General features: G+C 35.0%; 1 protein-coding gene across 2 annotated transcripts in view; it reads left to right on the forward strand.

The window, feature by feature from the left end:
* Nucleotides 1–24,166, forward strand: part of Smc1b (structural maintenance of chromosomes 1B) — a 74,444-nt gene that overhangs the window by 24,832 nt on the left and 25,446 nt on the right. For both annotated transcript variants that reach the window (XM_026394304.1, XM_026394305.2), the window contains exons 9-15: nt 66–273; nt 2,976–3,161; nt 4,943–5,122; nt 10,739–10,885; nt 18,564–18,701; nt 19,138–19,254; nt 20,821–20,927. In XM_026394304.1, the coding sequence (XP_026250089.1) occupies nt 66–273; nt 2,976–3,161; nt 4,943–5,122; nt 10,739–10,885; nt 18,564–18,701; nt 19,138–19,254; nt 20,821–20,927 (1,083 nt within the window). The remainder of the gene's footprint in view (nt 1–65; nt 274–2,975; nt 3,162–4,942; nt 5,123–10,738; nt 10,886–18,563; nt 18,702–19,137; nt 19,255–20,820; nt 20,928–24,166) is intronic.

Genomic DNA, 24,166 nt, shown 5'->3' on the forward strand with positions numbered 1-24,166 from the left:
CATATTTTTCTGCAGTGGCAGACAAAGCTGTGATGTATCTGGTATTTCTTTTTGCTATAATGCAGGGATTGCCTAAAAGAGAAGAAACAGCAAGAGGAAAACCTTGTGGATGAAATTGGAAAAACAAAATCAAGAATGTCTGAAGTTAATGAAGAGCTGAATCTTATTAGAAGTGAATTGCAGAATGCTGGAATTGATACCCATGAGGGAAGACGTCAGCAAAAGAGAGCAGAAGTTCTGGAGCACCTTAAAAGACTTTACCCAGATTCCGTGGTAATTATAACAGGGCAGAGTACTCTCATTTGGTGAAAATAATCTTAGCTGGGATTAGAAATATTACCATTATTATGAAGCAAAATTATTTAATTTTATATTTGACTATTTAAATATCACAGTAAATAATTAGGGTTAGATGTGAATAACTTCTAGTTCATGTCTACAGATAAATAACTATTAGCGGGTGTATTGACATGAACACCGTACCAGCAAACACATGCCAGTATCCCACATATGGCTGTGAAGCAGTTTGAGTCCCTTAACCAGCTGCAAAACTCTTGTTCTTCACAGTTTCAGTTTTTTAAAATATATTTTTAGTAGTCTCATTGGCATGTTTTTAATTTTCTGTCCACTCTAATATTGCACAGTGTGTTTCATTGGCCAAAATCCAATCATCTCTTATTTGGAGTATTAGTCTCACAGCATTATTTTTTTGGTTTTCAGGGGTCTGGCATCTGACTCTTGTCATTAACATCAGTGTACCCTGTGCATGCCTTGTTTGGTGATGGCCTATTTTCATCACTTGACACTGCTAACCATCACTCTATTTCAGAACACTTACCCTTGACTTCCTTGATACTACTGCTGTCATGGTTTGCTTCCTGCCTCTCTGGATACCTATCTTCTCTTTTACCTCATCTTTTTTGATTTTCCAACTCTTATATGTTGTCTTTGACTTCTGGATAATGATTGAGTTTATGAAGCTAGATCACAGAATCTCATTCCCTCAATTCATAGAAAAAAAATAATAAAAACTAATTTGAAGAAAAAGCTCAAAAGCCAAACAACCTAATGCCATAAATTTCAAAAAATGATGGGGGAAGAAAAAGACTGAAGTATACCATTGCTTGTCTGAACTCTGCAGAAGCCAAACTGATGAACTGACTAATTTCTAAGAATTTTCCCAGTACCTATTAAGATCTAGCAAGAAGCAAATGCATATATTTGTTTCCTTTTCCTCTTCTAACTGGAGGGAGTTAGATTTAAAAACTGGTGAATCAGGGAATGTAAACCTCTGATGCTCTCTGATGGAAATGAAGACTTTAGGGCTCCTCATTGAGAGGCCTTTTAAAATCCCTTTCCTCCAAATGAGGTTTGTCTTCCTATCCCAGGGGAGAAGGATACTAATTAAAAACTCAAGAGAGAGCCAGGAGTGATGATACACACCTGTAATCCCAGCAGCTCTGGAGGCTGAGGCAGGAGGATCATGAGTTCAAAGCCAGCCTTTGTGAAAGCAAGGCGCTAAGCAACTCAGTGAGACCCTGTCTCTAAGTAAAATACAAAATAGGGTTGGAGATGAGGCTCAGTGGTTGAGTGGCCCTGAGTTCAATCCTGATACCCTCCCCTCCCTCAAAAACAACAACAACAAGAAAAAAAAAAAAAACATCTGGAGTGTTAGTCTCACAGAAAGCAGAAATAGGTAAGTAAAGTGTGTTCTTACAAAGCATTGGCTGAGAGCGCTCACATGCCCTGCCTTCCAAGCCCTTGGGTGATAGGAAAGTGGGTAGGATGGGAAGTAGGTGTTCCATCACTTACTGTCCAGAGGAGATGGCATCTCAGTTCTGTGGGAAAGAAATCTAGAAGTTATCCATCAGTAGTGGAGTGGTCTGAACAGAACTGCCCACATTACACAAAGCAAGGTAGAAAGGATCACCATGGCAGCTATAAGCATATACTCAAAAGAGAAAAAAAAGTATTTGAAAATATTTAGAAGCCAAAGAGCCCTGTCCATACAGTTATAGAACAAAATCCCCCATAAGTGTTTTGTGGCTGTGGACAACATTCAAATGTAAGCTAAAACAATAAAATGAAAAAAAAAATTCAAGATCAAACATTATTACTAAATACTCCCATTTAATTAAAAACTAACAGACAAATTAGAAGTATCAAGGAATACTAGTAAATAGTAGTGGAAAGGAGGAGATTATACAGCTGAAAAATTGACTCAAAAGAAAGACTTGAGAAAAAGGGGAACAAAAGAAAAACAAAGAAGTTTAAACAATGAAAGCAGAGAGAATAAATATGAAAGAATGATGGTCTCTCAGGAAATCAGTATGCCTCAGGGAGAACCAACAACAGGAGAAAGAGCCCGAAGATATAAAGTTAAATCTTCAGCTACTCTAAGGCCTGCTACTCTAAGGCCAGTACCCTAGTGCTGACAGCTGCTGCAAGAAGTGTCTTTTTTGTGAAAAGCCTTTCCTAACCCCTTGGGCCAACCTGGTCCCTGTTATGTTCCTTCAGAACACTCTATTAGTGTCTAACTCTGTTTTGTACATTCATGATATTGTTGATTATTTATGTCTTTCTTCCTTGGTAAACTAAACATTTTAGGAGGCTAGAGAATATCTTTTGTTCAGTAATGTCTTCCTCAGTCCCTGCACGTTGTAGGTGCCTTGTAGATTCTTGTCTAATAAATAGGGGGATAAACTCATATTATTTAATTATCATACTTCTATAAAATATTTTAATACTTTGGTAAAGCTAGTCCTTCTTCATTACTCTTCTTAAATGAAGTGTGACATGCCTAAATGGGCATTTATTTCATAATGAAAGTTAGGTCCATTTGAATGAGACTCCATTATTACATGTATAATTTTATAAAATTAGTTTTGTCTGTCTCTTTGTTACATTATAAATCAATGATTATATGTTTCTCACTAATGTATTTGTTATTCTCTCCTTTTTTGGAACCTGCTAAGTTTGGAAGACTGCTTGACCTGTGTCATCCTATTCATAAGAAATACCAGCTGGCTGTGACTAAGCTTTTTGGCCGGTACATGGTTGCCATTGTTGTAGTGTCTGAAAAGGTAGCAAGAGATTGTATTCGATTTCTGAAGGAGGAAAGAGCCGAACCTGAGACGTTCCTTGCTCTAGATTATCTTGATGTAAGAAAGTTGTAATGTTTAGTATCAAGTAGTGGTAAAATCTCATCTGTTAAAACATATCTTTATTGCTTAAAACTATGGTAGCTATAGGAAAAAAACAATATCTTGGATGCCACTTAGCCAGTATTCAAACAGCTAGTGTTAATTAATGTATTGACAAATGAAGGATAATAGCAAGTGGCTGCTATCTTGACATCCCATCATTTCCCCGATCTAGTTTTGCCATAAATTCACTTTCATGTCTAATTCCATTGCTCTTAGAGTGCACACTCTGCCTACTAGCCAACAGTGTATTTTGTTCTACAGCAGAATATGGGAGATGGATAAGACATATAGTCTGTTGGTCAAATGCCAGCTCAGCCCGTTGTAAATATTTGATCTAGTATCTCAGCTCTGACAGAGCAGGCTAAATTTTGAGCCTTGAAGTGTGTATTTAGATGCCTAAGCACATCCAGAATCTAAATTCCTGAGCAGGAACTCTCATATGAGTTATACCCTTTAGTGATTGGTTTCCTTGCCTACTAAGGAAAATGTTCTGTTTGGTCCAGTGCTGAAGACTGAACTGCAGGCCAAGGATACAGTGGTTAAGAGCACATGCCCTTAGGGCTGGGGATGTGGCTCAAGTGGTAACGCGCTCGCCTGGCATGCGCGGGGTGCTGGGTTCAATTCTCAGTACCACATAAAAATAAAATAAAGATGTTGTGTCCACTGAAAAATAAACAAACAAACAAATAAATAAATAAAAAGAGCACATGCCCTAGAATTGGACTGTCCTGAGTGAATCTCAACCCTACTCCTAAATAGCTCTCACTGACTTATTTCCACATTTCTGGGTTTCGTTTTTTTTATCTGTGGAATAAAGTAATAAGTCCTTATTACCTTATTGGAGGATTTCAAGGAGTCATTATGTGCAAACTGCCTGGCACAGCAAACACTAGCTGATGGTACTCATGACCAGACCTGCCTTTTCTGCTAACTACTTATCCTAATTCATCTGCCTTTTAAAATCCTGTTTTATTTATTCCTCACTTAAAATTTTTTCAAAGCCAACTGATTTTTTTAAAGTCTGATATAGAGATATACCAGATATAAAGGGAATACTTCTATCCTCTCATTGCCCGATTCTTTTATAGTACTACTTTAGATTTGCTTTTCCATGCACTCAGTTTGTTTAAATATATATTCCCAACCTATATTTATATATGTGTAAGTACATGCATTTCCAAACTATGTGTGTGTATACATACATAAAACAAAAAAGTGTTTGTATGTAGGGTTTTGCTTTGTTCTATTTAACAAAAGCAAGGATTCTAGTAATACATTGCAGATACTCAGAGGCCAAGCCTAAAAGTCATGTCTAAGAAGGTCTGAAGGATTTCCTGATCATCCAAGTCTAAAGAGTTTTTTAAGACCCATAGTGTTTGCTACTTTTTTGAGAAATATCTAAATGAATCTTGTTTTCCACTAGATTTTATAATTTAGACAGCAATGAAACATTTGTATGCATTGTTATATCCCAACTAGTTAGCGACAAGGGTTGAATATATAAGTTATATACAACTTCTGGCTTTTGGTGAAGTTATTGTATTTTTAAAAGATACTGGATAAGACAATGTGGGATATAATTTATTATATCCTTATCAAACTTTTATCACATACAACTGCATACTGTTAACATTTTGCTGTAATGCTTCTGTATGTATTATAAGAAAGAACATAAATGAGCATTTGGCTTTCATTTTACTGTAACTAGTATATAAAGTATTTTTTAAACCTTTCAGATCAAGCCAATCAATGAAAGACTACGAGAGATCAAAGGCTGTAAAATGATGATTGATGTCATAAAAACTCAGTTTCCTCAGCTGAAGAAGGTGATTCAGTTTGTGTGTGGAAATGGCCTTGTGTGTGAGACTGTGGAAGAAGCAAGACATGTTGCGTTCGGTGGACCTGAAAGGCGAAAAGTAAGAGACTTGGTCCCACTTAGATAAGTCACAGCAGTATTCACAGGCTGCATTCCACACACATCTTTATATATGCTTTCATATGTTCTGTTTTATAAGCAAAACCAGCAGGGAACCTAAGATGGTCATGGTATCAGTTTTTATAATGTTCATTTGAGTTTCTAAAATATTGTAGCCAAGTGTGGTGGCATATATCTATAAATCCAAGCTACTCTGGAGGCTAAGGCAGGAGGCTTACAAATTTGAGGCCAGCCTGGGGAACTTAGTGAGGCCTTGTCTTAAAGAACTGGAAATGCAGCTCAGTGGTAAAGTGCTTGCCTAGCAAGTGCGAGGTGCAAGGTTCAATCCCTAGTACCACAGAAAAATAAAAAGAAATGAAAAATTTTAACTTCTGCTGTATCTCAACATCATAAACTATGTTTTAGAAATTAGATTTTAAATCCTGTTTTATTTATTCCTCATTTAAAATTTTTTCAAAGCAAACCGATATTTTAAAAGTCTGATATAGAGATATACCAGATATAAAGGGAGTTTTATAAATTATATATATATATGGCAGTTTTTAAAATTTTATATAAAATAATATATAATATAACATGGTATACAAATCTGCTGAACCCCAGATTTTCCTTGAATTTTCCTGTAGTACATGTGTTTTTGAAAGTAGGAAAGATTTTGGTGTTTACATTCTGGCTTAATTCTTACATAACTTAAGAGGGGATCCTAACTCTTCTTTTATATATTCAAGTTTTGACACAATTGAATTTATAATAAAAAGTACAAGTGAAATGAGATTACTGGCTTTCAAGGGAATAATTTTGGTTTTAAAAATAAATATTGTTTTACTTTCATCTGAATAGTTTGCATTGCATTGAGCAATGTCAAATTCCTCAAATGATATGGCATATTTTTTTAAGCTACATTTGTAATGAAGTATAACATAGCACTTAAGGGTACCGCTGTAAAAAGACCAGTGTGACTTTAGGCAAGTTTCTGACCCCTCATTTTAAATTGGGAAAATGATAGTATGTATTTTGTGGGAATAATAAGGATTAACTTAAGTAACATAAGGCTTAATGCTATAATAGTATCTGGCAAATCTCAAAAAACGGTGATGGTTTTATTTACTAGTCAATAGCATATTTATCTAGAATGTCCAGAATCACAAATAAAGCAAACTATTCTTATGAGATATAAGGATTTCCAGTATTATATTTATTCATTTATCTAACATGATAAAGCTTTCTTTCATACTTTTTTTTTTTTTTTTTTTTTTTGGTACAGGGGATTGAACTCAGGGGCAATTGACCACTGAGCCTTATCCACATCACCAGTCCTTTTTTTGTATTTTATTTACAAACAGGGTCTCACTGAGTTGCTTAGTGCCTTTTGCTGAAGCTGGCTTTGAACTTGGCAATCCTCCTGCATCAGCCTCCCAAGCTGCTAATATTAGAGGTGTGCACCACCGCACCTGACTCCTTTCATACATACTTTTGTCAATAATAATGTTAATGTCTTTTAGTAATCACTGTCATTGATTCTACATATTAAACAGAAGTAATAAGTGAGCTTTTAAAGTATCTTGCTTATTTTGCTATCAAGTTAACTACTAAAATTGACTTGTATATTTATAAAATTGATTTTTGAAAATTTTTATGGATAGTTTAATCCCATGAAGATAACTATTTATTCCTTCATTTAACAGATTTTTATGACTTCTCTCTTATCTGTAATAACATGCTTTATCTTATCTCATTAGGTTGTATCTTCTTATGTATTTCAAAATTTTAAGGAGTCTTATACATCTTATTTGTATTATAACTATATTCCACGAATTTTTAAAGAATTTTTCTGTTTTAGGTTGGGTAAGACATATGAATAGATGTCACATTTTCACAGAAATCATCCAGTGTTTGTAATTTGTGTTTCTGATTTTCTATAGACTTGATATCAATATTTTAGAATTTTCTTTGTTTAAACATTGCAAGAGGGACTGGGTTGAGCCTGCCTAGCATGTGTGAGGCCCTGGGTTTAATCCTCAGACCACACATAAATAAACAGTAAAAAATCCATTGGCAACTAAAACAATATTTTTAAAAAAACATTGCAAGAGACATCACAAAATATTTTGATGTGTTTATAAATTATTTATATTTATTTATTTTTTATATATATATATATATATAAATGACATACTCCATGATACAAACTTTGCAATTCTACTAGCTCTAGTTTGGGTATCATTTTTTTATAATTCAGTATTTAAATATTTTAAAAACTTATATGTTAAAGTTTTAAAATCTGAATCTCTTTATATACATGTAATTTTCCATCTATTCCATGGATTTCATCATTCATTCCAGAGATAACTGTAATTTGCTTCATTCATCTATAGATCAGTTGGTTGTTACTCTAAAACATATATAGAATGTATATAGAAAAATATGCTCTACTCTTTTTAAAATAGTATGGCAAAAACCGACTCCCAAGAATGTTATAAAGTTTAGTACCATAATTTGTGAAAAGATAGCTTTTTCAAAAGTTACACAAGACTGAGGGTCTTGCCCTGAGTTCAATATCCAGCACCAAACACATGCAGACACACATTAAACAAGGATGAATAAAAGCATAGGGTGCTACTTTACTGGATACCATCTGGAGTAAAATATAGTTGAATATAAACCTCTTACCTTGTATCAGAATAAATTCCAGGTAGATTAGGATTATAGGAAAAAAGTGAAACCATTTGGGAGTAGTGGCACACACCTATAATTCCTGCTACTCAGGAGGATGAGGCAAGAGGATCACAAGTTTTAGGACAACCTGGGCACCTTAGCAAGGCCCTATCTCAAAAATAAAAAATTAAGGGCTGTGGATGTAGCTCAGTGGTAAAGCACCCCTGGTTCAATCCCTAGTATAAATAAATAAATGTGCATGGAAAAAAGCAAAAAAGCTTTTTCATTATGAAAAAAGCTATAAAAGATAGACATTGATATTTAACAAAAAATTTCTGAGGCTGGGGTTATGGCTCAGTGGTAGTGTGCTTGCCTAGCATGTGTGAGGCACTGGGTTTGATCCTTAGCACTACATAAAAAAAATAATAATTAAAAAGAATTTCTGCATGGAAAACCTATTGTAAGCAGGGCTTCGGATATAACTGATAGAGCACTTGCCTGACATATGTGAGGCCCTGGGTTCCATCCTCAGCACTCATGCCCTGCCCCCCAATATTGGGATTATAGGCATATTGCATAGTATCTGGCTTCTATTTTAATTGTATGCATACAGTTGTCTTACTGTAAATTTATATTACAATTTTTGTATAATCTATGAGATGACAATACAGAAAATAGTGCACATTATAAGTAAGTAAAATATTAGGCCATAAGTACTGTAAAATCAGCATGTCTAAAACTAAGTTTGTGTTCTTTTTCTAAATCTTGGTCTTTCCTGTATTCTTCAACTCAGTTCTTGGTACCTCTATTCCAGCCAAATGAAAGTCTGCTGTTTCCCCAAGAATTCTCTGAACTTCCTGGCTTCTCTGTTAATGTGTCCTATTTCTCTCAATCTCTCCCCTCTTCTTTACTGAGGTACTATTGGCTGAAGGTACACCATCACCTCTGGCTTTGCTTAGGCCAGCCCATTTCCACATAGATCTACCCCAGAATGGTAGATCTAAGCTGTGTTTCTTTCTACCCCTCTACAAGTTCCATTAATCAGTGGGATTCCATCCACATTCTTCCCGTGGTAGCTTACAAAGAGCCCCATGTTGGCTTATTAGCTTCATCTCTTCATTTATTCCTTAACTGTCCTGGGATTTCCAAACTGTCTCAAGTTTCTTCTTTCCTCATCTCATTGCTGTGACACATGCACACTCATGTGCGATGTCTTTTAGTCATCTGTGCTCCAGTACCAGCATGCCACAAGTGCGCGCCCTTTCCCTCTGTCCCTCCACCTCTCCATCAGAGACTAAAACTTAATATCCCTCTCTCTTCTTCCTAGCAGATCCTTGACCTCATTGAGGAACAGTCCAGGAGTGGCCATTGGATGTCAGGGGCAGTCATTGGAGGGCCTGCCAAGAAAGTTTTGTAATAATTTTCCCATCTTTATTGAGACACAGCCACCATAGCCTGGCTCTAAGAGTCATCTTGGACCACACAGTGCCTGTGTTATATTATTCTATCACAGACACACATGGTAAATGTGTCTATCAGACATAAAGTCAAACTTTGTTAAGAAACACTCAAAAGCTGAGAAGTGTTCCACAAAGAGCTGTGCTTTGGCCAGATAAAAGTAGCACAAGCTTAAAATATTCTAGGAGAGAGCCTGTTCCATATTTCTTTATGTTTTTATGATGAAGTGAGAGGAGTAAACCAGGTATGTTAACCGTTAGTTTCCTGGTCAGGGAAATTGCTGATCAGACCAGAACTTGGCAGCAGGAGCTCAGCTTCCATGCCACTGCTGCTGGTGTCAGGTGGAGACCTAGGGGCTCATCTAAAGAGTTCCTGCAGCTCCTATGAGCAGTTCATTGTCAAACTAACATCTGAGAGGAAAGGGACCCCCAGGTCCCTCCAGAACACGGTGAGCTTATGTCCCTGAAGAGGAACCCAGGTGCTGGGTGTCACAGCAGTACTGTAAAAGCAGTCTGCCTTGTTAACTAGGGACTCCCGGGTGCTTTCTGCCAGGATTTCATTTTGTGAATAGGAACAAACGGTTTTCAGTCAAACGTAACATTTAGTGCACCCAGCAAGTGCAGAAGCTTCGCTACCTCAGGGAGACTTCTGTGGACAGGAACCCTCCACTTTTTTGCTTCCAGATTTCTGAATCTATTTCTAGTATCTTCTCGTTGTTTTCTCTTGTGATATTGGGTTCACTTTCCTTTTCCCTGCTGGCATGATTCCCTGTGGCCACCATCCCATTCACTGGCTCCCGTCCCTGAGACAGGCAGAGAAGTCTCAAGTGAGGGAACATGAGTGAGATTCTCACCTGTTTCTCTCCCCCTTTTTTGTTAGCTCACATTACTTTTAGTCTCTCACAGATGGTTTCCTACTCTGATTAATGAATCAGGAACATTTGCAAAACGTTGAGAATTAATTTCATTTATTTCATAAGGTGTATGTTTCCTGAGAGGACTATAAACTCCAGGCTCTCTTATACCTTGGCTCCACTTAACATTTCATATTTGATCTTGAGTTATGTGTCTATTTTGGAAAATGATATTTTGGATATCTGAAGTTATTAAGACCATTTTTCATGATATGTCAGACATATATGTCCAATTCTTCAAAACACAGAATTGTGTAATGCAAACTATTAAATATAAATGTTCTTAGTTTTTGCTTTTTTCAATATTGAATGTTTGGAAATAATATACAACTTATTTTGAACCTTTATATTTGCTGCTAGTTTGTTGCTGAGAATTGCTTTGTGCCATAGTAAGGTAAGTTTTGTATTTGTGGTTTATTTATTTGTGTCCTGCATAAAGAGTATATTTTGTTAGTAAAGTTCAGAATTGTTTTCATCTACAAATTCTTAGCTACAAATATTGCCACATTATGTCCTTATTTTTACCTTCTATATACATTCCTCTAGGGTAAAATATTTTTGATTTTACAGACAGTAGCTCTTGATGGAACACTATTTTTAAAATCTGGGGTGATCTCTGGAGGATCAAGTGACTTAAAACACAAGGCTAGATGCTGGGATGAGAAAGAGTTAAAGAATCTACGAGACAGAAGAAGCCAGTTGGTCCAAGAACTAAAGGTAAATCCAAGTCCTATACTTATAAAATATTAAGGAGAACAATTGTATTTTAAGACTAAGTGGATTTTCAAAAATAAAAATAAGTTCTGTTAACTGCTTATTTCCTATGCACATTTTTGTATTAGGTTGTTATTTTGTTACCTAGTTTAATGTTATTTGTATAACAAGTAACTTAATCCTTAATCATATACATTCTAAAATTGGGTATAATTTATGTACAATAATGCTCGATAGTTTTAAGCATTCCTTTCAGTACATTTCCACAAATGTGTGTAGTCCGCCAAACTCCTTTACAGCCAGTACCCATCCCTAGACTCCTTAGGCTTGGCAGTATCCTTCCTGTCATTGCAGTCTTTCTCTTCTAGACTTTCATGTAAAAAGCATCATGCAGAAAGTAGTCCTTTATATCCTATTTTCTTCTTTAACCTTTTTGAGATTTGGGGTATATACTTTATTTATTCCTTTTATTTATTTTATTTATTCCTTTTGCCATTTGCCATTTGACTTTGTTTAGGTCCTCACTAAGTTGCTGAGGCTGGCTTTGAACTTGCAATCCTCCTCCCTCAGCCTCCTGAGCCACTGAGATTACAGGTGTGCACCATACAGGTGTGCCTTTCTGTTTTTAATCTTCAGCCAAATTTATAAATCTTTTATAACTTCTGGATATTAGAACGTTTCATGCTTAGAAAGACCTCTTTCGAAAGAGAAGACCACAAAAAGATTGAACAATACTTCCTTCTAGTTCTGTCTTGATATTTTGTAGAAGTCTCATTCATTAAATATTGTAATCCCCCATTTATTTGATAACAGATACTAAATCAATAGAATGCTTTCAGAATATTCATTTTTCCTAATATTCTTATTTTGTTTACAAATTATTAGTTTTTGATTCAAAGAGATGTTGTGGCAAGGTTACTTGACTAATTTTAATCTTTTTTTCCAAGCATATGACCACATTTGATGTTTAAGTTGTAGATATGCTCCACTTTTAAAGACTTCAAATTTAGACATTGGGCACAGAGAAAGTTCTAGGAAGATGGCAACTTGAAATTAATCTTGCCATACTAAGTTCTCTCTGTGTGTCTTACCTTAACTAGGTGGGAGCTAGGTAGAAATAATGTCTTGAGTTCTTCTGTGATCTGTTCTACAATGGAATATTGTTCAGCCTTTAAAAGGAAGGAAATTCTGGTGCATGCTACAATGTGGATAAACCTTGAGGATATTTAGTGAATTAATCTAGGCACCACATGAATTTTAGGATTTTTTTCTTGTTCTGTAAAGAATTTCATTGGTATTTTGATGAGGATTACGTGAACTCTATAGATCACTTTTGGTAATATGACTTTAAATAGCATTAATTCTCCTAATCTGTGAACATGGGGTGTCTTTCTATCTTCTAGTGTTTTCTTTAGTTTCTCGCTTGAGTGTTTTAAAATTTTTTTTTATTTATTCTTTTTAGATATCAATGACAGTAGAGAGTATTTTGACATATTGTACATACATGCAGTATGATTTATTTGTATTAGGATCCTATTCTTGTGGTTGTACATGATGTGGAGTGACCCTGTCGGGTATTTGTATACAAGGATAGGAAGGTTATATCCAATTAATTCTACTGTCTTTCCTATTCTCCTCCCCACTCCCTTCCCTTCATTCTCCTTTGTCTAATTCAGTGGACTTCTATTCTTCCCCTCCCTACCCTCCCTTGTTTTGGGTTGGCATCACATATTAGAGAGAACATTTGGCCTTTGGTTTTTTGGGGACTGGCTTATATCACTTAGCGTGATAGTGTACCAGCAAATGCCATACTTTCATTTCTTATTTATGACTGAGTAATATTTCATTGTGTATATATACCACATTTTCTTTATCTATTTATCTGTTGAAGGTGGTACCTAGGGTGTTTCGGGAATTGAGCTGTTATAAACTTTGATGTGGCTGTGTTAACTATAGTATGCTGATTTTAAGTCCTTTGGGTATAAATCAAGGAGTGGGATAACCAGGTCAAATGGTGGTTCCATTCCAAGTTTTCTGAGGAATCTCCATAATGCTTTCCATAGTGGTTGCAACAGTTTGCAAGCCCACAAGCAATGTGTGAGTGAACCTTTTCCCCCACATCCTTGCAACATTTATTGTTACTTGTATTTTTTTCTGGGCGGGCGGGGGTGGGGTGGTAACCAGAGATTGAACTCAGTGCACTCAGCCACTGAACCACATCTCCAGCCCTATTTTGTGTTTTATTTAGAGACAGGGTCTCACTGAGTTGCTTAGTGCCTTGTTTTTGCTGAGGGTGGCTTTGAACTCACAATCCTCCTACCTCAGCATTCTAAGTAGCTGGGATTACAGGCATGCACCACCACACCCAGCTTGTCATTTGTATTCTTTTTTTTTTTTTTTTAGAGAGAGAGAGAGAGAGAGAATTTTTAATGTTTTTTTTTTATTTTTTAGTTCTCGGCGGACACAACATCTTTGTTGGTATGTGGTGCTGAGGATCGAACCCGGGCCGCACGCATGCCAGATGAGCGCGCTACCGCTTGAGCCACATCCCCAGCCCTCATTTGTATTCTTGATAATTGCCATTCTGATTAGAGTGAGATGGAATCTCAGTATAGTTTTAATTTGCATTTCTCTAAATGCTAGAGATGTTGAACATTTTTTTCATATTTTTTTGACCATTTCATATTCTGTTAGTTGTCTGTTTAGTTCCTTTGCCCATTTATTGATTGGGTTATTTGGTTTTTTGGTGTTGAGTTTTTTGAGTTCTTTGTATATCCTGGAGATTAATATTCTTTCTGAGGCCCAGATTTTCTCCCATCCTATAGGCTCTCTGTTACCATTCTTGATTGTTTCCTTTGCTGTGAAAAAGTTTTTTAATTTGTTATCATCCCATGTATTGATTTATGATTTTACTTCTTGCAATTGAGGAGTTTTGTTGAGTGAGTCAATTCCTAAGCTGATATGATGGAGAGTTGGGCCTACTTTTTCTGCTGGTAGGTGCAGGGTCTCTGATCTAATGCCTAGGTCCTTGATCCATTTAGAGTTTTGTGCAGAGTGAGAGAGGGGGGTTCAGTTTAATCCTACTATATATGGATTTCCAGTTTTTCCAGCACCATTTTTCAAGAGGCTATCTTTTATGGCACCTTTGTCTAGAACTAGATAACTGTATTTATGTGAGTATGTCACTGCGTCTTCTATTCTGTTCCATTGGTCTTCATGTCTATTTTTGTGCCATTACCATGCTATTTTTGTTACTATAGCTGTGTAGTATAATTTAAGTTCTGGAATTGTGAAACCTCCTGTATCACTTTTCTCACTAAGGATTGCTTTGACTATTCTGGGACTCTTATTATTTTTTCCAAATGAATTTTATGGCTGTTTTTTCTATTTCTATGAAGAACATAATTGGAGTTTTAATAGGAACTGCATTAAATCTGTGTAACACTTTTGGTAGTATGACCATTTGAACTATATTAATTCTGCCTATCCAAGAACATGGGAAATCTTTCCATTTTCTGAGGTCTTCAATTTCTTTCTTTAGTGTTCTGTAGTTTTCCTTGTAGAAGTCTTTGACCTCTTTTGTTAGATTAATTCCCAAATTTTTTTTAAGGCTATTGTGAATGGGATAGTTTTCTTGATTTCTCTTTCCGCTGATTCATCATTGGTGTATAGGAATGCAATTGATTTAGGGGTGTTAATTTTATACCCTGATGCTTTGCAGAATTTATTTATGAGTTCTAGAAGCTTTCTAGTGGAGTTTTTGGGGTCTTCTAAATATGGAATCATGTCTTAGCAAATAGGGATAGTTTAGGCTCTTTTCCTGTTTGTATCCCTTTAAAATCTTTCTTTTGTCTCATTGCTCTGGCTAGGGTTTCAAGGACTATGTGGAATAGGAGTGGTGAAAGAGGGTGGCCCTGTCTTGTTCCAGTTTATGGAGGGAATTCTTTCAATTTTTCTCTATTTAGAATGATGTTGGCCTCATGTTTAGATTGTTTTTAAAATGTGGAGGTAGGTTCCTATTATCTCTAGTTTTTTTAGTGTTTTGAGCATGAATGTATGCTGAATTTTGTCAAATGCTTTTTTTTTTTTTGCATCTATTGAGATAATCATGTGATGTGACGAAGTATGTTTATTGATTTCTGTATGTTTAACCAACCTGCATCCCTGGAATGAACTCCACTTGACATGGTACACTATTTTTTAATATGTTTTTATATGCTATTTGCCAGTATTTTATTGAGAATTTTTACATGTATGTTCTTTAGGGATATTGGTCTAAAGTTTTCTTTCCTTGATATGTCTTTGTCTGGTTTTGGTATCAGGATGATACTAGCTTCATAGAATGAGTTTGGAAGGATTCCCTCCTTTTCTATTTCATGGGATAATTAAGGAGCATTAGGTGTAAATTCTTCTTCAAAGGTCTGAAAGAATTCAGCTGAGAATCCTTTTGATCCTGGGCTTCTCTTTATTGGTAGGCTTTTGATGGCGTCTTCAGTTTCATTGCTTGAAAATGGTCTGTTTAAATTTTCTATGTTCTCGATTCAATTTCGATAGGTCATATGTCTCTAGGAATTTGTCGATGTCTTTGTGATTTTTCTATTTTATTGGAATATAGATTTTCAAAGTAGTTTCAGTATATCTCTATATTTCAGTGTCATCCATGATATTTCCTTTAAATCATGAATTTTAGTGATTTGAATTTTCTCTTTTTCTTCATTAGCTTGGCTAAGAGTTTATAAAATTTTATTTATTTTTTCAAAGAACGAACATTTTGTTTTGTTGATTTTTAAAAAAAAAAATTTTTGTTTCAATTTCATGAATTTCAGCTCTGATTTTAATTATTTCCTGTCTTCTGCTGCTTTGGGTGTTTATTTCTTCTTCTTTTTCTAGGGCTTTGAAATGTAAAGTTAGGTTATTTATTTGGTAATATTCTATTCTTTCAATGAAGGAGCTCAATGCAATGAACTTTCCTCCTAGAACTGCCTTATAGTGTCTCAGAAATTTTGATATGTTGTGTCATTTTTCTCATTTACCTCTAAATATTTTTTATTTCACCCCTGATTTCTTTAGCTATTCAAAATATTATCTCTATTTGTGTTAGCCTAAGAGTTGATTTGTGACCTAAGATATGGTCTATTTTAGAGAAAGATCCATATGCTGCTGAGAAGAAAGTGTATTCAGTCATCAATTGATGAAATATTCTATATGTCTGTTAAGTTCAAATCATTAATTGTATATTTTAGTTCTATAGCTTCTTTATTTAGTTTTTGTTTTGAAAATCTATCAATTGGTGAAAGAGGCATGTTGAAGTCACCCAGTATTATTGTGTTGTGATCTATTTGATTCTTGAGATTGTGAAGGGTTTGTTTGATGTATGTAGATGTTCCATTGTTTGGGGCATAAATATTTAAGATTTTTATGTCTTGTTGATATATAGTTCCACTAAGCAGTATGAAATGGCCTCTTAAGTGTTTTATAATTTTTCATTGTACAAGTCTTTTACTTCCTTGGTTAGGTTTATTCCTAGGTTGTTGTTTGTTATTTTGTTTTTGTTTTTTTGTTTTGATTCTAGGGATTGAACCTAGGGGTATCTACCACTGCATTTCCAGCCCTTCTTATTTTTTATTATGAGACAGGATCTTGCTAAGCTACCCAGGCTGTCCTTGAACTTGCAATTCTGCCTCAGCCTCCTGAGTACCTGAATTATAGATGTGTACCACCATGCCAGGCGGTTGTTGTTATTTTGCTTTGCTTCTTTAGGCTATTGTGAATGGAATTGTTTTCCTCGTTTCTTTCTCAGTTCACTGTTGGTGGTATAAGAAGCTACTGATATTTGTATGTTTGCTTTGAATCCTGCTACTCTGCTGAATTTGTTTGAGTCCTGAGAGACTTTTGGTAGACTCTTTAGGGTTTTCTAGGTATAGAATTATGTCCTTTGCAAATAGGAAAAGTTTGATTTCCTTCTTTCCTACTCATAACCATATTTTTTTCTCTTGCTCTATAGCTCTGTCTCAAGTTTTCAGTACTTTATTGATTGAAAGTGGTAAGAGTGGACACACTTGTCTTGTTCCTGATTGAGAATAAATTCTTTCAGCTTTCCCCCATTCAGTATGACGTTGGTGATGGGTGTTGTATCTAACCTTTATTCTGATGAGGTATGATCCTTCTGTAGTTTATTCAGAGTTTTTATCATGAAGGAATGTTATTTTTTCAGAGGCTTTTCTGCAGCTGTAGAAATCATGTGATTTTTATCTTTGATTCTGTTTATGTGGTGTATTAAAATTTTGATTTGTATATGTTGAACCAACCTTTCAAGTATTTTATGGAGTATTTTTATTCCTGTTCCTCAAGGATATTGGCCTATAGTTTCCTGTTGTTGTTGTTTGTCCTTATCAGGTGTTCATAGTAGGATAGTGCTGGCTTCATAAAATTAGTTCAGAGGAGTTCTTTCCCTTTCTATTTTATGGAATAGTTTGAGAAGCATGGGAATTAGTTATTCTTTAAAAGTTGATATAAAATTCATCAGTAACTATATGGTCCTGGTTTCTATTTGTTGGGAGACTTTTTTTTGCTTTGGTTTTTCTTTTGTTTGGGGATTGAACCCAGGAGCACTCTACCACTGACCTACAACTCCAGTCCTTTTTATATTTTATTTTGAGACAGGGTCTTGGTAAGTTGCTGAAGCTGGCCTTGATCTTGGCATCCTGCTGCCTCAGCCTTCCATGTTGTTGGGATTACAAGTGTAAACCACACACTGGTGATTGGGAGAGTTTTTATTTCTGCTTCAATCTCATTGCTTGTTATTGATCTATTTAGGTTTTTTTTTTTTTCAGCTCTCTTGGTTCAATTTTGGTAGGTCATTTGTGTCTGTAAATTTGTCCATTTCTTGTAGATTTTCCAATTTGTTGACATAATTTTTCAAAATATTTCCTAATGATGCTTTGGATTTCAATGGTATCTGTTGTAATATCCCCTTATTTGTATTTATATGTCTTTTCTCTCTTTTAGTTTAGCTAAGGATTTGACAATTTTGTTTATATTTTCAAAGAATCTAGTCTTTTTCCATTGATTCTTTTTTATATATTTTTAGTTGTTGAGGACCCTTATTTATTCATTTATTCATATGCAGTGTTGAGAATTGAACCCAGTGCCTTACACACACGTGAGGCAAGCACTCTACCACTGAGCCACAACCCCAGTCTTCAACGGATTCTTTATATTGTTCTTTATTCTCTATTTCAATTATTTCTGCTCTGATTTTTAGTATTTCTTTTCTTCTACTGATTTTGGATAGGTTTGTTCTTTTTCTGAGGCCTTGAGATTCATCATTAGGTTATATATTTGAGATCTCTGGTTTTCTAATGTAGGCATTTATGGTGTAAACTTTCCTCTTAGGTTCTACTTTAGGCTGTCAAGTGTGTGTGTGTGTGTGTGTGTGTGTATTTTTTTTTTTACAAATCTTAATAAATACAAAATATTGAAATTTTTGCAACTTACCAGATCACAGTGGAATGAAATTAGAAATCAAAAGCAAGAGAAACTGCAGAAATTATGCAAACACAATGCAGTTTTGAGTAAGCAATGGATGATTGAAGAAATTAGAAAAATTTTATAAATTCCTAGAATCAAGTCAAAGTGATTTTCTATTGTGAAATGTTCTCACGCTTCTCTTACTTTTTAGGATTTAATGAAGATACTCCGCAAGGAAACAGATTTAAAGCAAATACAGACTCTAGCACAAGGAACTCATACACGACTCAAATATTCACAAAGTGAACTAGAAATGATTAAGAAGAAGCACCTTGCTGCTTTTTATCGGGTACATGAACTTACTTAAAATTTGATGTAAATTAGAACCATAACTTAGTTCAGAAATTAGTTATGTAGCATAATGTAGTTTATAGATACCTTAACCATTGCCAGAGATTACATTACAGTCCTTTGATGATTTTTTAAATTTTTATTTTAATTTTTTTAGTTGTTGATAGACATTTATTTATTTATTTATTTATTTATAAGTGGTGCTGAAAATTGAAACCAATGCCTCACACATGCTAGGCAATTGCACTATCACTGAGCCACAGCCCTAGCCCCTTTGATTATTTTTATGCTGTTTAATCTTGTGATCCATCTGTATCAGAATTTATCTCACCTTATGGATTCCTCTTATTTTAAAACACACCTATCATGTTTTTGGCTTCACTCTGTAAAGCTAAAATAGCCATGTTAATAAAAGAAAATTCTCTTGTTATTAGGAACAATCTCAGCTACAAAGTGAACTATTAAATATTGAGTCTCAATGTACTATGTTGAGTGAGGGAATCAAAGAACAACAGCAACGAATTGAAGAATTTCAAGAAAGAATAGATAAGGTGATTTTTGTTATATTCATAATTAAATGATGTGTGTGATTTAGTTTTGGACCAGACACCAAATTGGGTGTGTGCTAAAGCAAAAGTTGATAGGTGACAGCAACCTGTCAGAAATAGCTTGAAGGCTGTTTTATTAGTTTGCCCAGTTGATCTCCTTGTGTCCTTTGAGGACCACTGCTGCCTGTCTCAGGAGATGGTGACCAGTGAGTATTCACTTCTGTTCTCCAACCTCTCCTTGCCCTTTGTAAAAAATACAGCCTTTTCTTTTTTTACTGCCCTTCACACCAAGAGGTGAAGAGCTGTCATACAGGTTATCTTTTAAAGTAGTTTACGTGGTCACTTTTAAACATCTCTTACAGGCCAGGTATGGTGCTTGGCTCTGGAGCAACAAACATTCTGTCATCTATCCTCTGCTTATAAAGTGACAGGAACTTTTTTAGATTTGATTCAATACACTGTTGGGTACTGCCAATCCTTGGAAAGTTATTTGCTCCCCATCACTCTGTAACTTCCACCTTTTGCTTTTAGTCCTGCCTTTTCTACATATTTCAAAAGCATACTCATGTTTCTCCTTAGTTATCTCTTTTGCAGGTTAAATATTCCCAGTTTCTCTAATCATTTTACATTACCATGGATCTAAGATGAGCTCTAGAAACCATCCCCTGGATGCTCTGTTACTTGTCCATGTCCAGAACAGAGCATAATGTCAAAATAAGGTCTAACAGTACAGAGTATCCTGGCACCCCAGATATGGACCTGTAGCTTCCCATAGTTTGGATTATCTGCTTATGCTAATTGCAGCTTACTCCTGTCACATTCATGTTTAATTTATATTCAGCTAAAATTTGGAAGTTTTTAACATGTCCTACTATTGAAGGTCTCTTTCAACCTATAACCATACATTTTAAATGAAAGATTAAATATTATTAAATTAAATATTTTGTTGGGTTTAGCTCATTTGAACTTTTTTTTTTTTTTGTATCAAGGATTGAATCCAGGGGTCCTTAGCCACTAAACCACATCCCCAGTTCTTTTTATTTTTTATTTTGAGACAGGGTCTTGCTAATTGCTTAGGGCCTCACTAAGTTGCTGAGGCTGGCTTTGAACTTGCTTTTGGTCTTCCTGTCTCAGCCTCCTGGGATTACAAACGCATACCACTGCACCTGGCTCCATATCTTTTCGATTCTTCGTTCTATGTTCTAACCATATTGGTTTTTTTATTATCTGAAATTTTTAAAGATTAATTTCTTTATATAGAATGTTGTATTTTGGTATGGCCAATGTAAATGGAATCCTTTCAGTTTTATATTAAATGGTACATAAAGCCCAAACACTTAATAATGCAAGTTAATGAGCTTTCTTTTTAAATTTTTGAATAAGAATTTGAAAATAGATGAGCATAACTTACAGAGATAAAGGAAGAGGAAGCAATGGATGAATATGGTAATATTTGGTTTGATTACATTTTAGCTTAATCCAGAAAAATCTTGGAATGAAAACTTATTTAAGCCTTATCTATTTCTCAAAATTACTTATTAAACTAGTTGTTTTGAAATAATTTAAAAGGTAGAAGATGACATTTTCCAACACTTCTGTGAAGAAATTGGTGTGGCAAATATTCGTGAATTTGAGAATAAACATGTTAAACAGCAACAAGAAATTGATCAAAAAAGGTATTTTTATTAAAAGATATTAGTAAATATTTTACACATACTATACTTTTATGGCTACTTCTGCAAGTGAATTCTAGAATCAGCTTATCTAATTATTTTTTAAATTTTTTTTTAGTTGTCAATGGACCTTTATTTTATTCATTGATACATGGTGCTGAGAATTGAACCCAATGCCTCACACATGCCAGGCAAGTGCTTTGCCACTGAGCCACACCCCAGCCCTCTAGTTATTTAAAAAACAAAAACAAAAAACCAATCTTAACTGCACTTGTTGTATTGAAGTGATATTTAAATTGTATTTAATTTAGAGAGACTCAGCTTCTTCATAATATTGAGTTTTCCTATGAAAGAACTAGTATGCCTTTCCTTTTTTTTAAGTTTGTTAAGTTAGAGCTGGAATGTAGCTCAGTGGCAAAGTGCTGGCCTCGCACACGCAAAGCCCTGGCTTGGATCCCTAGTTCCAACAAAGAAAAGACCAAAAAAAAAAAAAAAGTCCCCAACCAAAAAAGAGAAAAAAAAACCCTTAAGTTTGTTAATTTATTTGTAAGAAAATGAAACTCTCCCCTTTTTTATGAACTGAAATGAAAATTCCCTTAGGTGTAATTCCTCTAAATTGTAAAATAACAGCTACTAAAGCTGAGCGAATGGGAGAGAGACATTTTACTTTTGTGTGTTCCTAAGACTTTTGCTTTGTACCACAGGCATGTATGATCTATTCAAATAATGTTTAAATGTAAGAGTAAAATGTGCCTCTGGGGGAAATAGAGAAAACTTTTCTTTGTCCTGAAATAAAACCTGCCAACATTTTTGCCAACTTCCTTTCAATTTATTCTCTACAGTTCTCTCATACTTCTTTCATTCTTTTAACACCCATTTACTATGTACTCCCACGTAGCAGGCCCCCTTCTAGAAATACAGAAGATACAGGAGTGAACAAGAAAGGTGATGCCCCTACCTATTCTAGGTCCTCTGCATTTCCATGTACATTTTAGGATCAGCTTTTCTATATATATATATATATATATATATATATATATATATATATATATATATATATATGAATGAAAGAAAAAAGAAAAACCCTGCTGGAGCTGGGGTTAAGACTCAATGTTAGAGCTCATGCCCAGCATGTGTGAGACCCTGAGTTCAATCTCCAGCATTGGGTGGGGGGCAAGAAAGAAAGAAAACCAGCTGGGATTTTGATTGGGCTTGTGTTGAATCTATAGATTAATTGGGGAAGAATTGATATCTTTTAAAAATATTTTTAAAAGTAATATATCTTTGTTTATCTTTACGTGGTGCCGAGGATCAAACCCAGTGCCTCACATGTGCAAGGCAAGTGCTCTACCACTGACCTACAACCTCAGCCCAAGAATTGACATTTTAATACTAATCCATGAGCATGATACCTCTCTCCGTTTATTTATGTCATTATCTATTTCTCTCATTATTGCTTTTTAGTTTTCTGCCTTCAGATTTGGTCTGTGTATATTTTGTTACATTTGTTTCATCTTTATATTATTATAAATGGAATTGTTTTAAAATTTACACATAAAATGATTTGGTTTTAATATGTTGAAATAAAATTTGTTTTTTATAAATTGACCTTGTATCCTGAAACCTTGCTAAACTTAATTCTATAAGCTCTTTTATAGATTTTTTAGGACTTCCTACATAGATAATCATATTGTAGTGAATAAAAAGTTTTATTTCTCCCTTTTCAGGCAGTATATCTTTTATTTCTTTTTCTTGCCTATTGTACTAGCTAGGACTCCAGTACAATGTTGGATAAGTGGTGAGGGCACACATCCTGCCTTATTCCCAGTCCGAGGGCCACAGGGAAAAATAGAAACTTAGGGTAGCTTTCAGGTTGAGGAAGTCCCCTTCTATTCCTACTTTACAGAAATTTTTTTGCCATAAGTGAGCACTGAATTTTGTCAAATACTTTCTCTGGCATCCACTGAGATGTATGGCTAGATTTTTTAAAAAGTTTTTAATCTAGTAAGTACAAATAATTGGTTAGTTATATTCATTTTAAAATGTTAAATCACCTCACATAAAAATATGAACCCAACTTGGTCGTGAGTTACTCTCATATGTTTTCATGTTTTTGGATTTTATTTGTTAAAACTTTGCTAAAGATTTTTGCACCCTTTTCTTGGGTGTAACAATCTGTAGTTTTCTTATAATGTCTTTGTCCAAAGTTTGGTTTTAGGGTAATGCTAGGCCCATAAAATGAGCTGGGAATAAAATGTGCTTTCTTTTTTGGGAAGCATTTATATAGGATTGGTGTTGTTCTTCCCAATGTTTCGTAAGATTAGTTTATATAGGATTGGTATTGTTCTTCCCAGTGTTTCATAAGATTAGTCAATGAAACCCCCCACTTTTCTTTGTGGGAAGATTTTTATTTGGAGATCCAGTTTCTTTAATGAATACAGGGCTATTCAGGATATCTACTTCTTGGACAAGGTTCGGTAGTTCACATCTTTCAAGAAGTCTGTGTGCTTTATCTGGGTTGACAAATGTATTAACGTAAAGTTACTTTGTGTATCTTTTTTATTTTTTTAGTTGGAGATGGACACAAAACTTTTTTAATATGTATTTTTTTAGTTGTAGTTGAACACAATATTTTTATTTATTAATTTATTTATTTTTATGTGGTGCTGAGGATTGAACCCAGGGCCCTGCACATGCTAGGCGAGCGCTGTACCGCTGAGCCACAACCCCAGCCCTTATTTTATTTTTTTAATGTGGTGCCAGGGATCGAACTCAATGCTTCACACATGCTAGGCAAGTGCTCTACCACTGAGCCACAACCCTGGCCCAATACTTTGTATTTTTAAAATCTTAAGATCTGGACTGTTGTACTTTTGTTCCTAGTATTGTGGCTTGTCTTGTCTTTTCTTTTTGATATCTAGCTAAAGGCACATTAATTTTATCGATCCTTGTAATACCAGTTCTTGGTTTCATGGGTTTTCTCTATGGTTTGTTTATTTCTATGTTACTGGTTTCTGCTGTTCATTATTTCCTTCCTTCTACTTTTTTTTTTTTTTTTGGTACCAGGGATTGAACTCAGGGACATCCCCAGCCCTATTTCGTAGTTTATTTAGAGACAGGGTCTCACTGAGTTCCTTAGTGCCTTGCAGTTGCTGAGGCTGACTTTGAACTCAGAATTCTCCTTAGCCTCCCAAGCTGCTGGGATTACAGGTGTGCACCACCGAGCCCTACCTTCCTTCTAC

The sequence above is a fragment of the Urocitellus parryii genome, chromosome 5, assembly GCF_045843805.1.
Source record: "Urocitellus parryii isolate mUroPar1 chromosome 5, mUroPar1.hap1, whole genome shotgun sequence".
NCBI classification, from domain to species: Eukaryota; Metazoa; Chordata; class Mammalia; order Rodentia; family Sciuridae; genus Urocitellus; species Urocitellus parryii.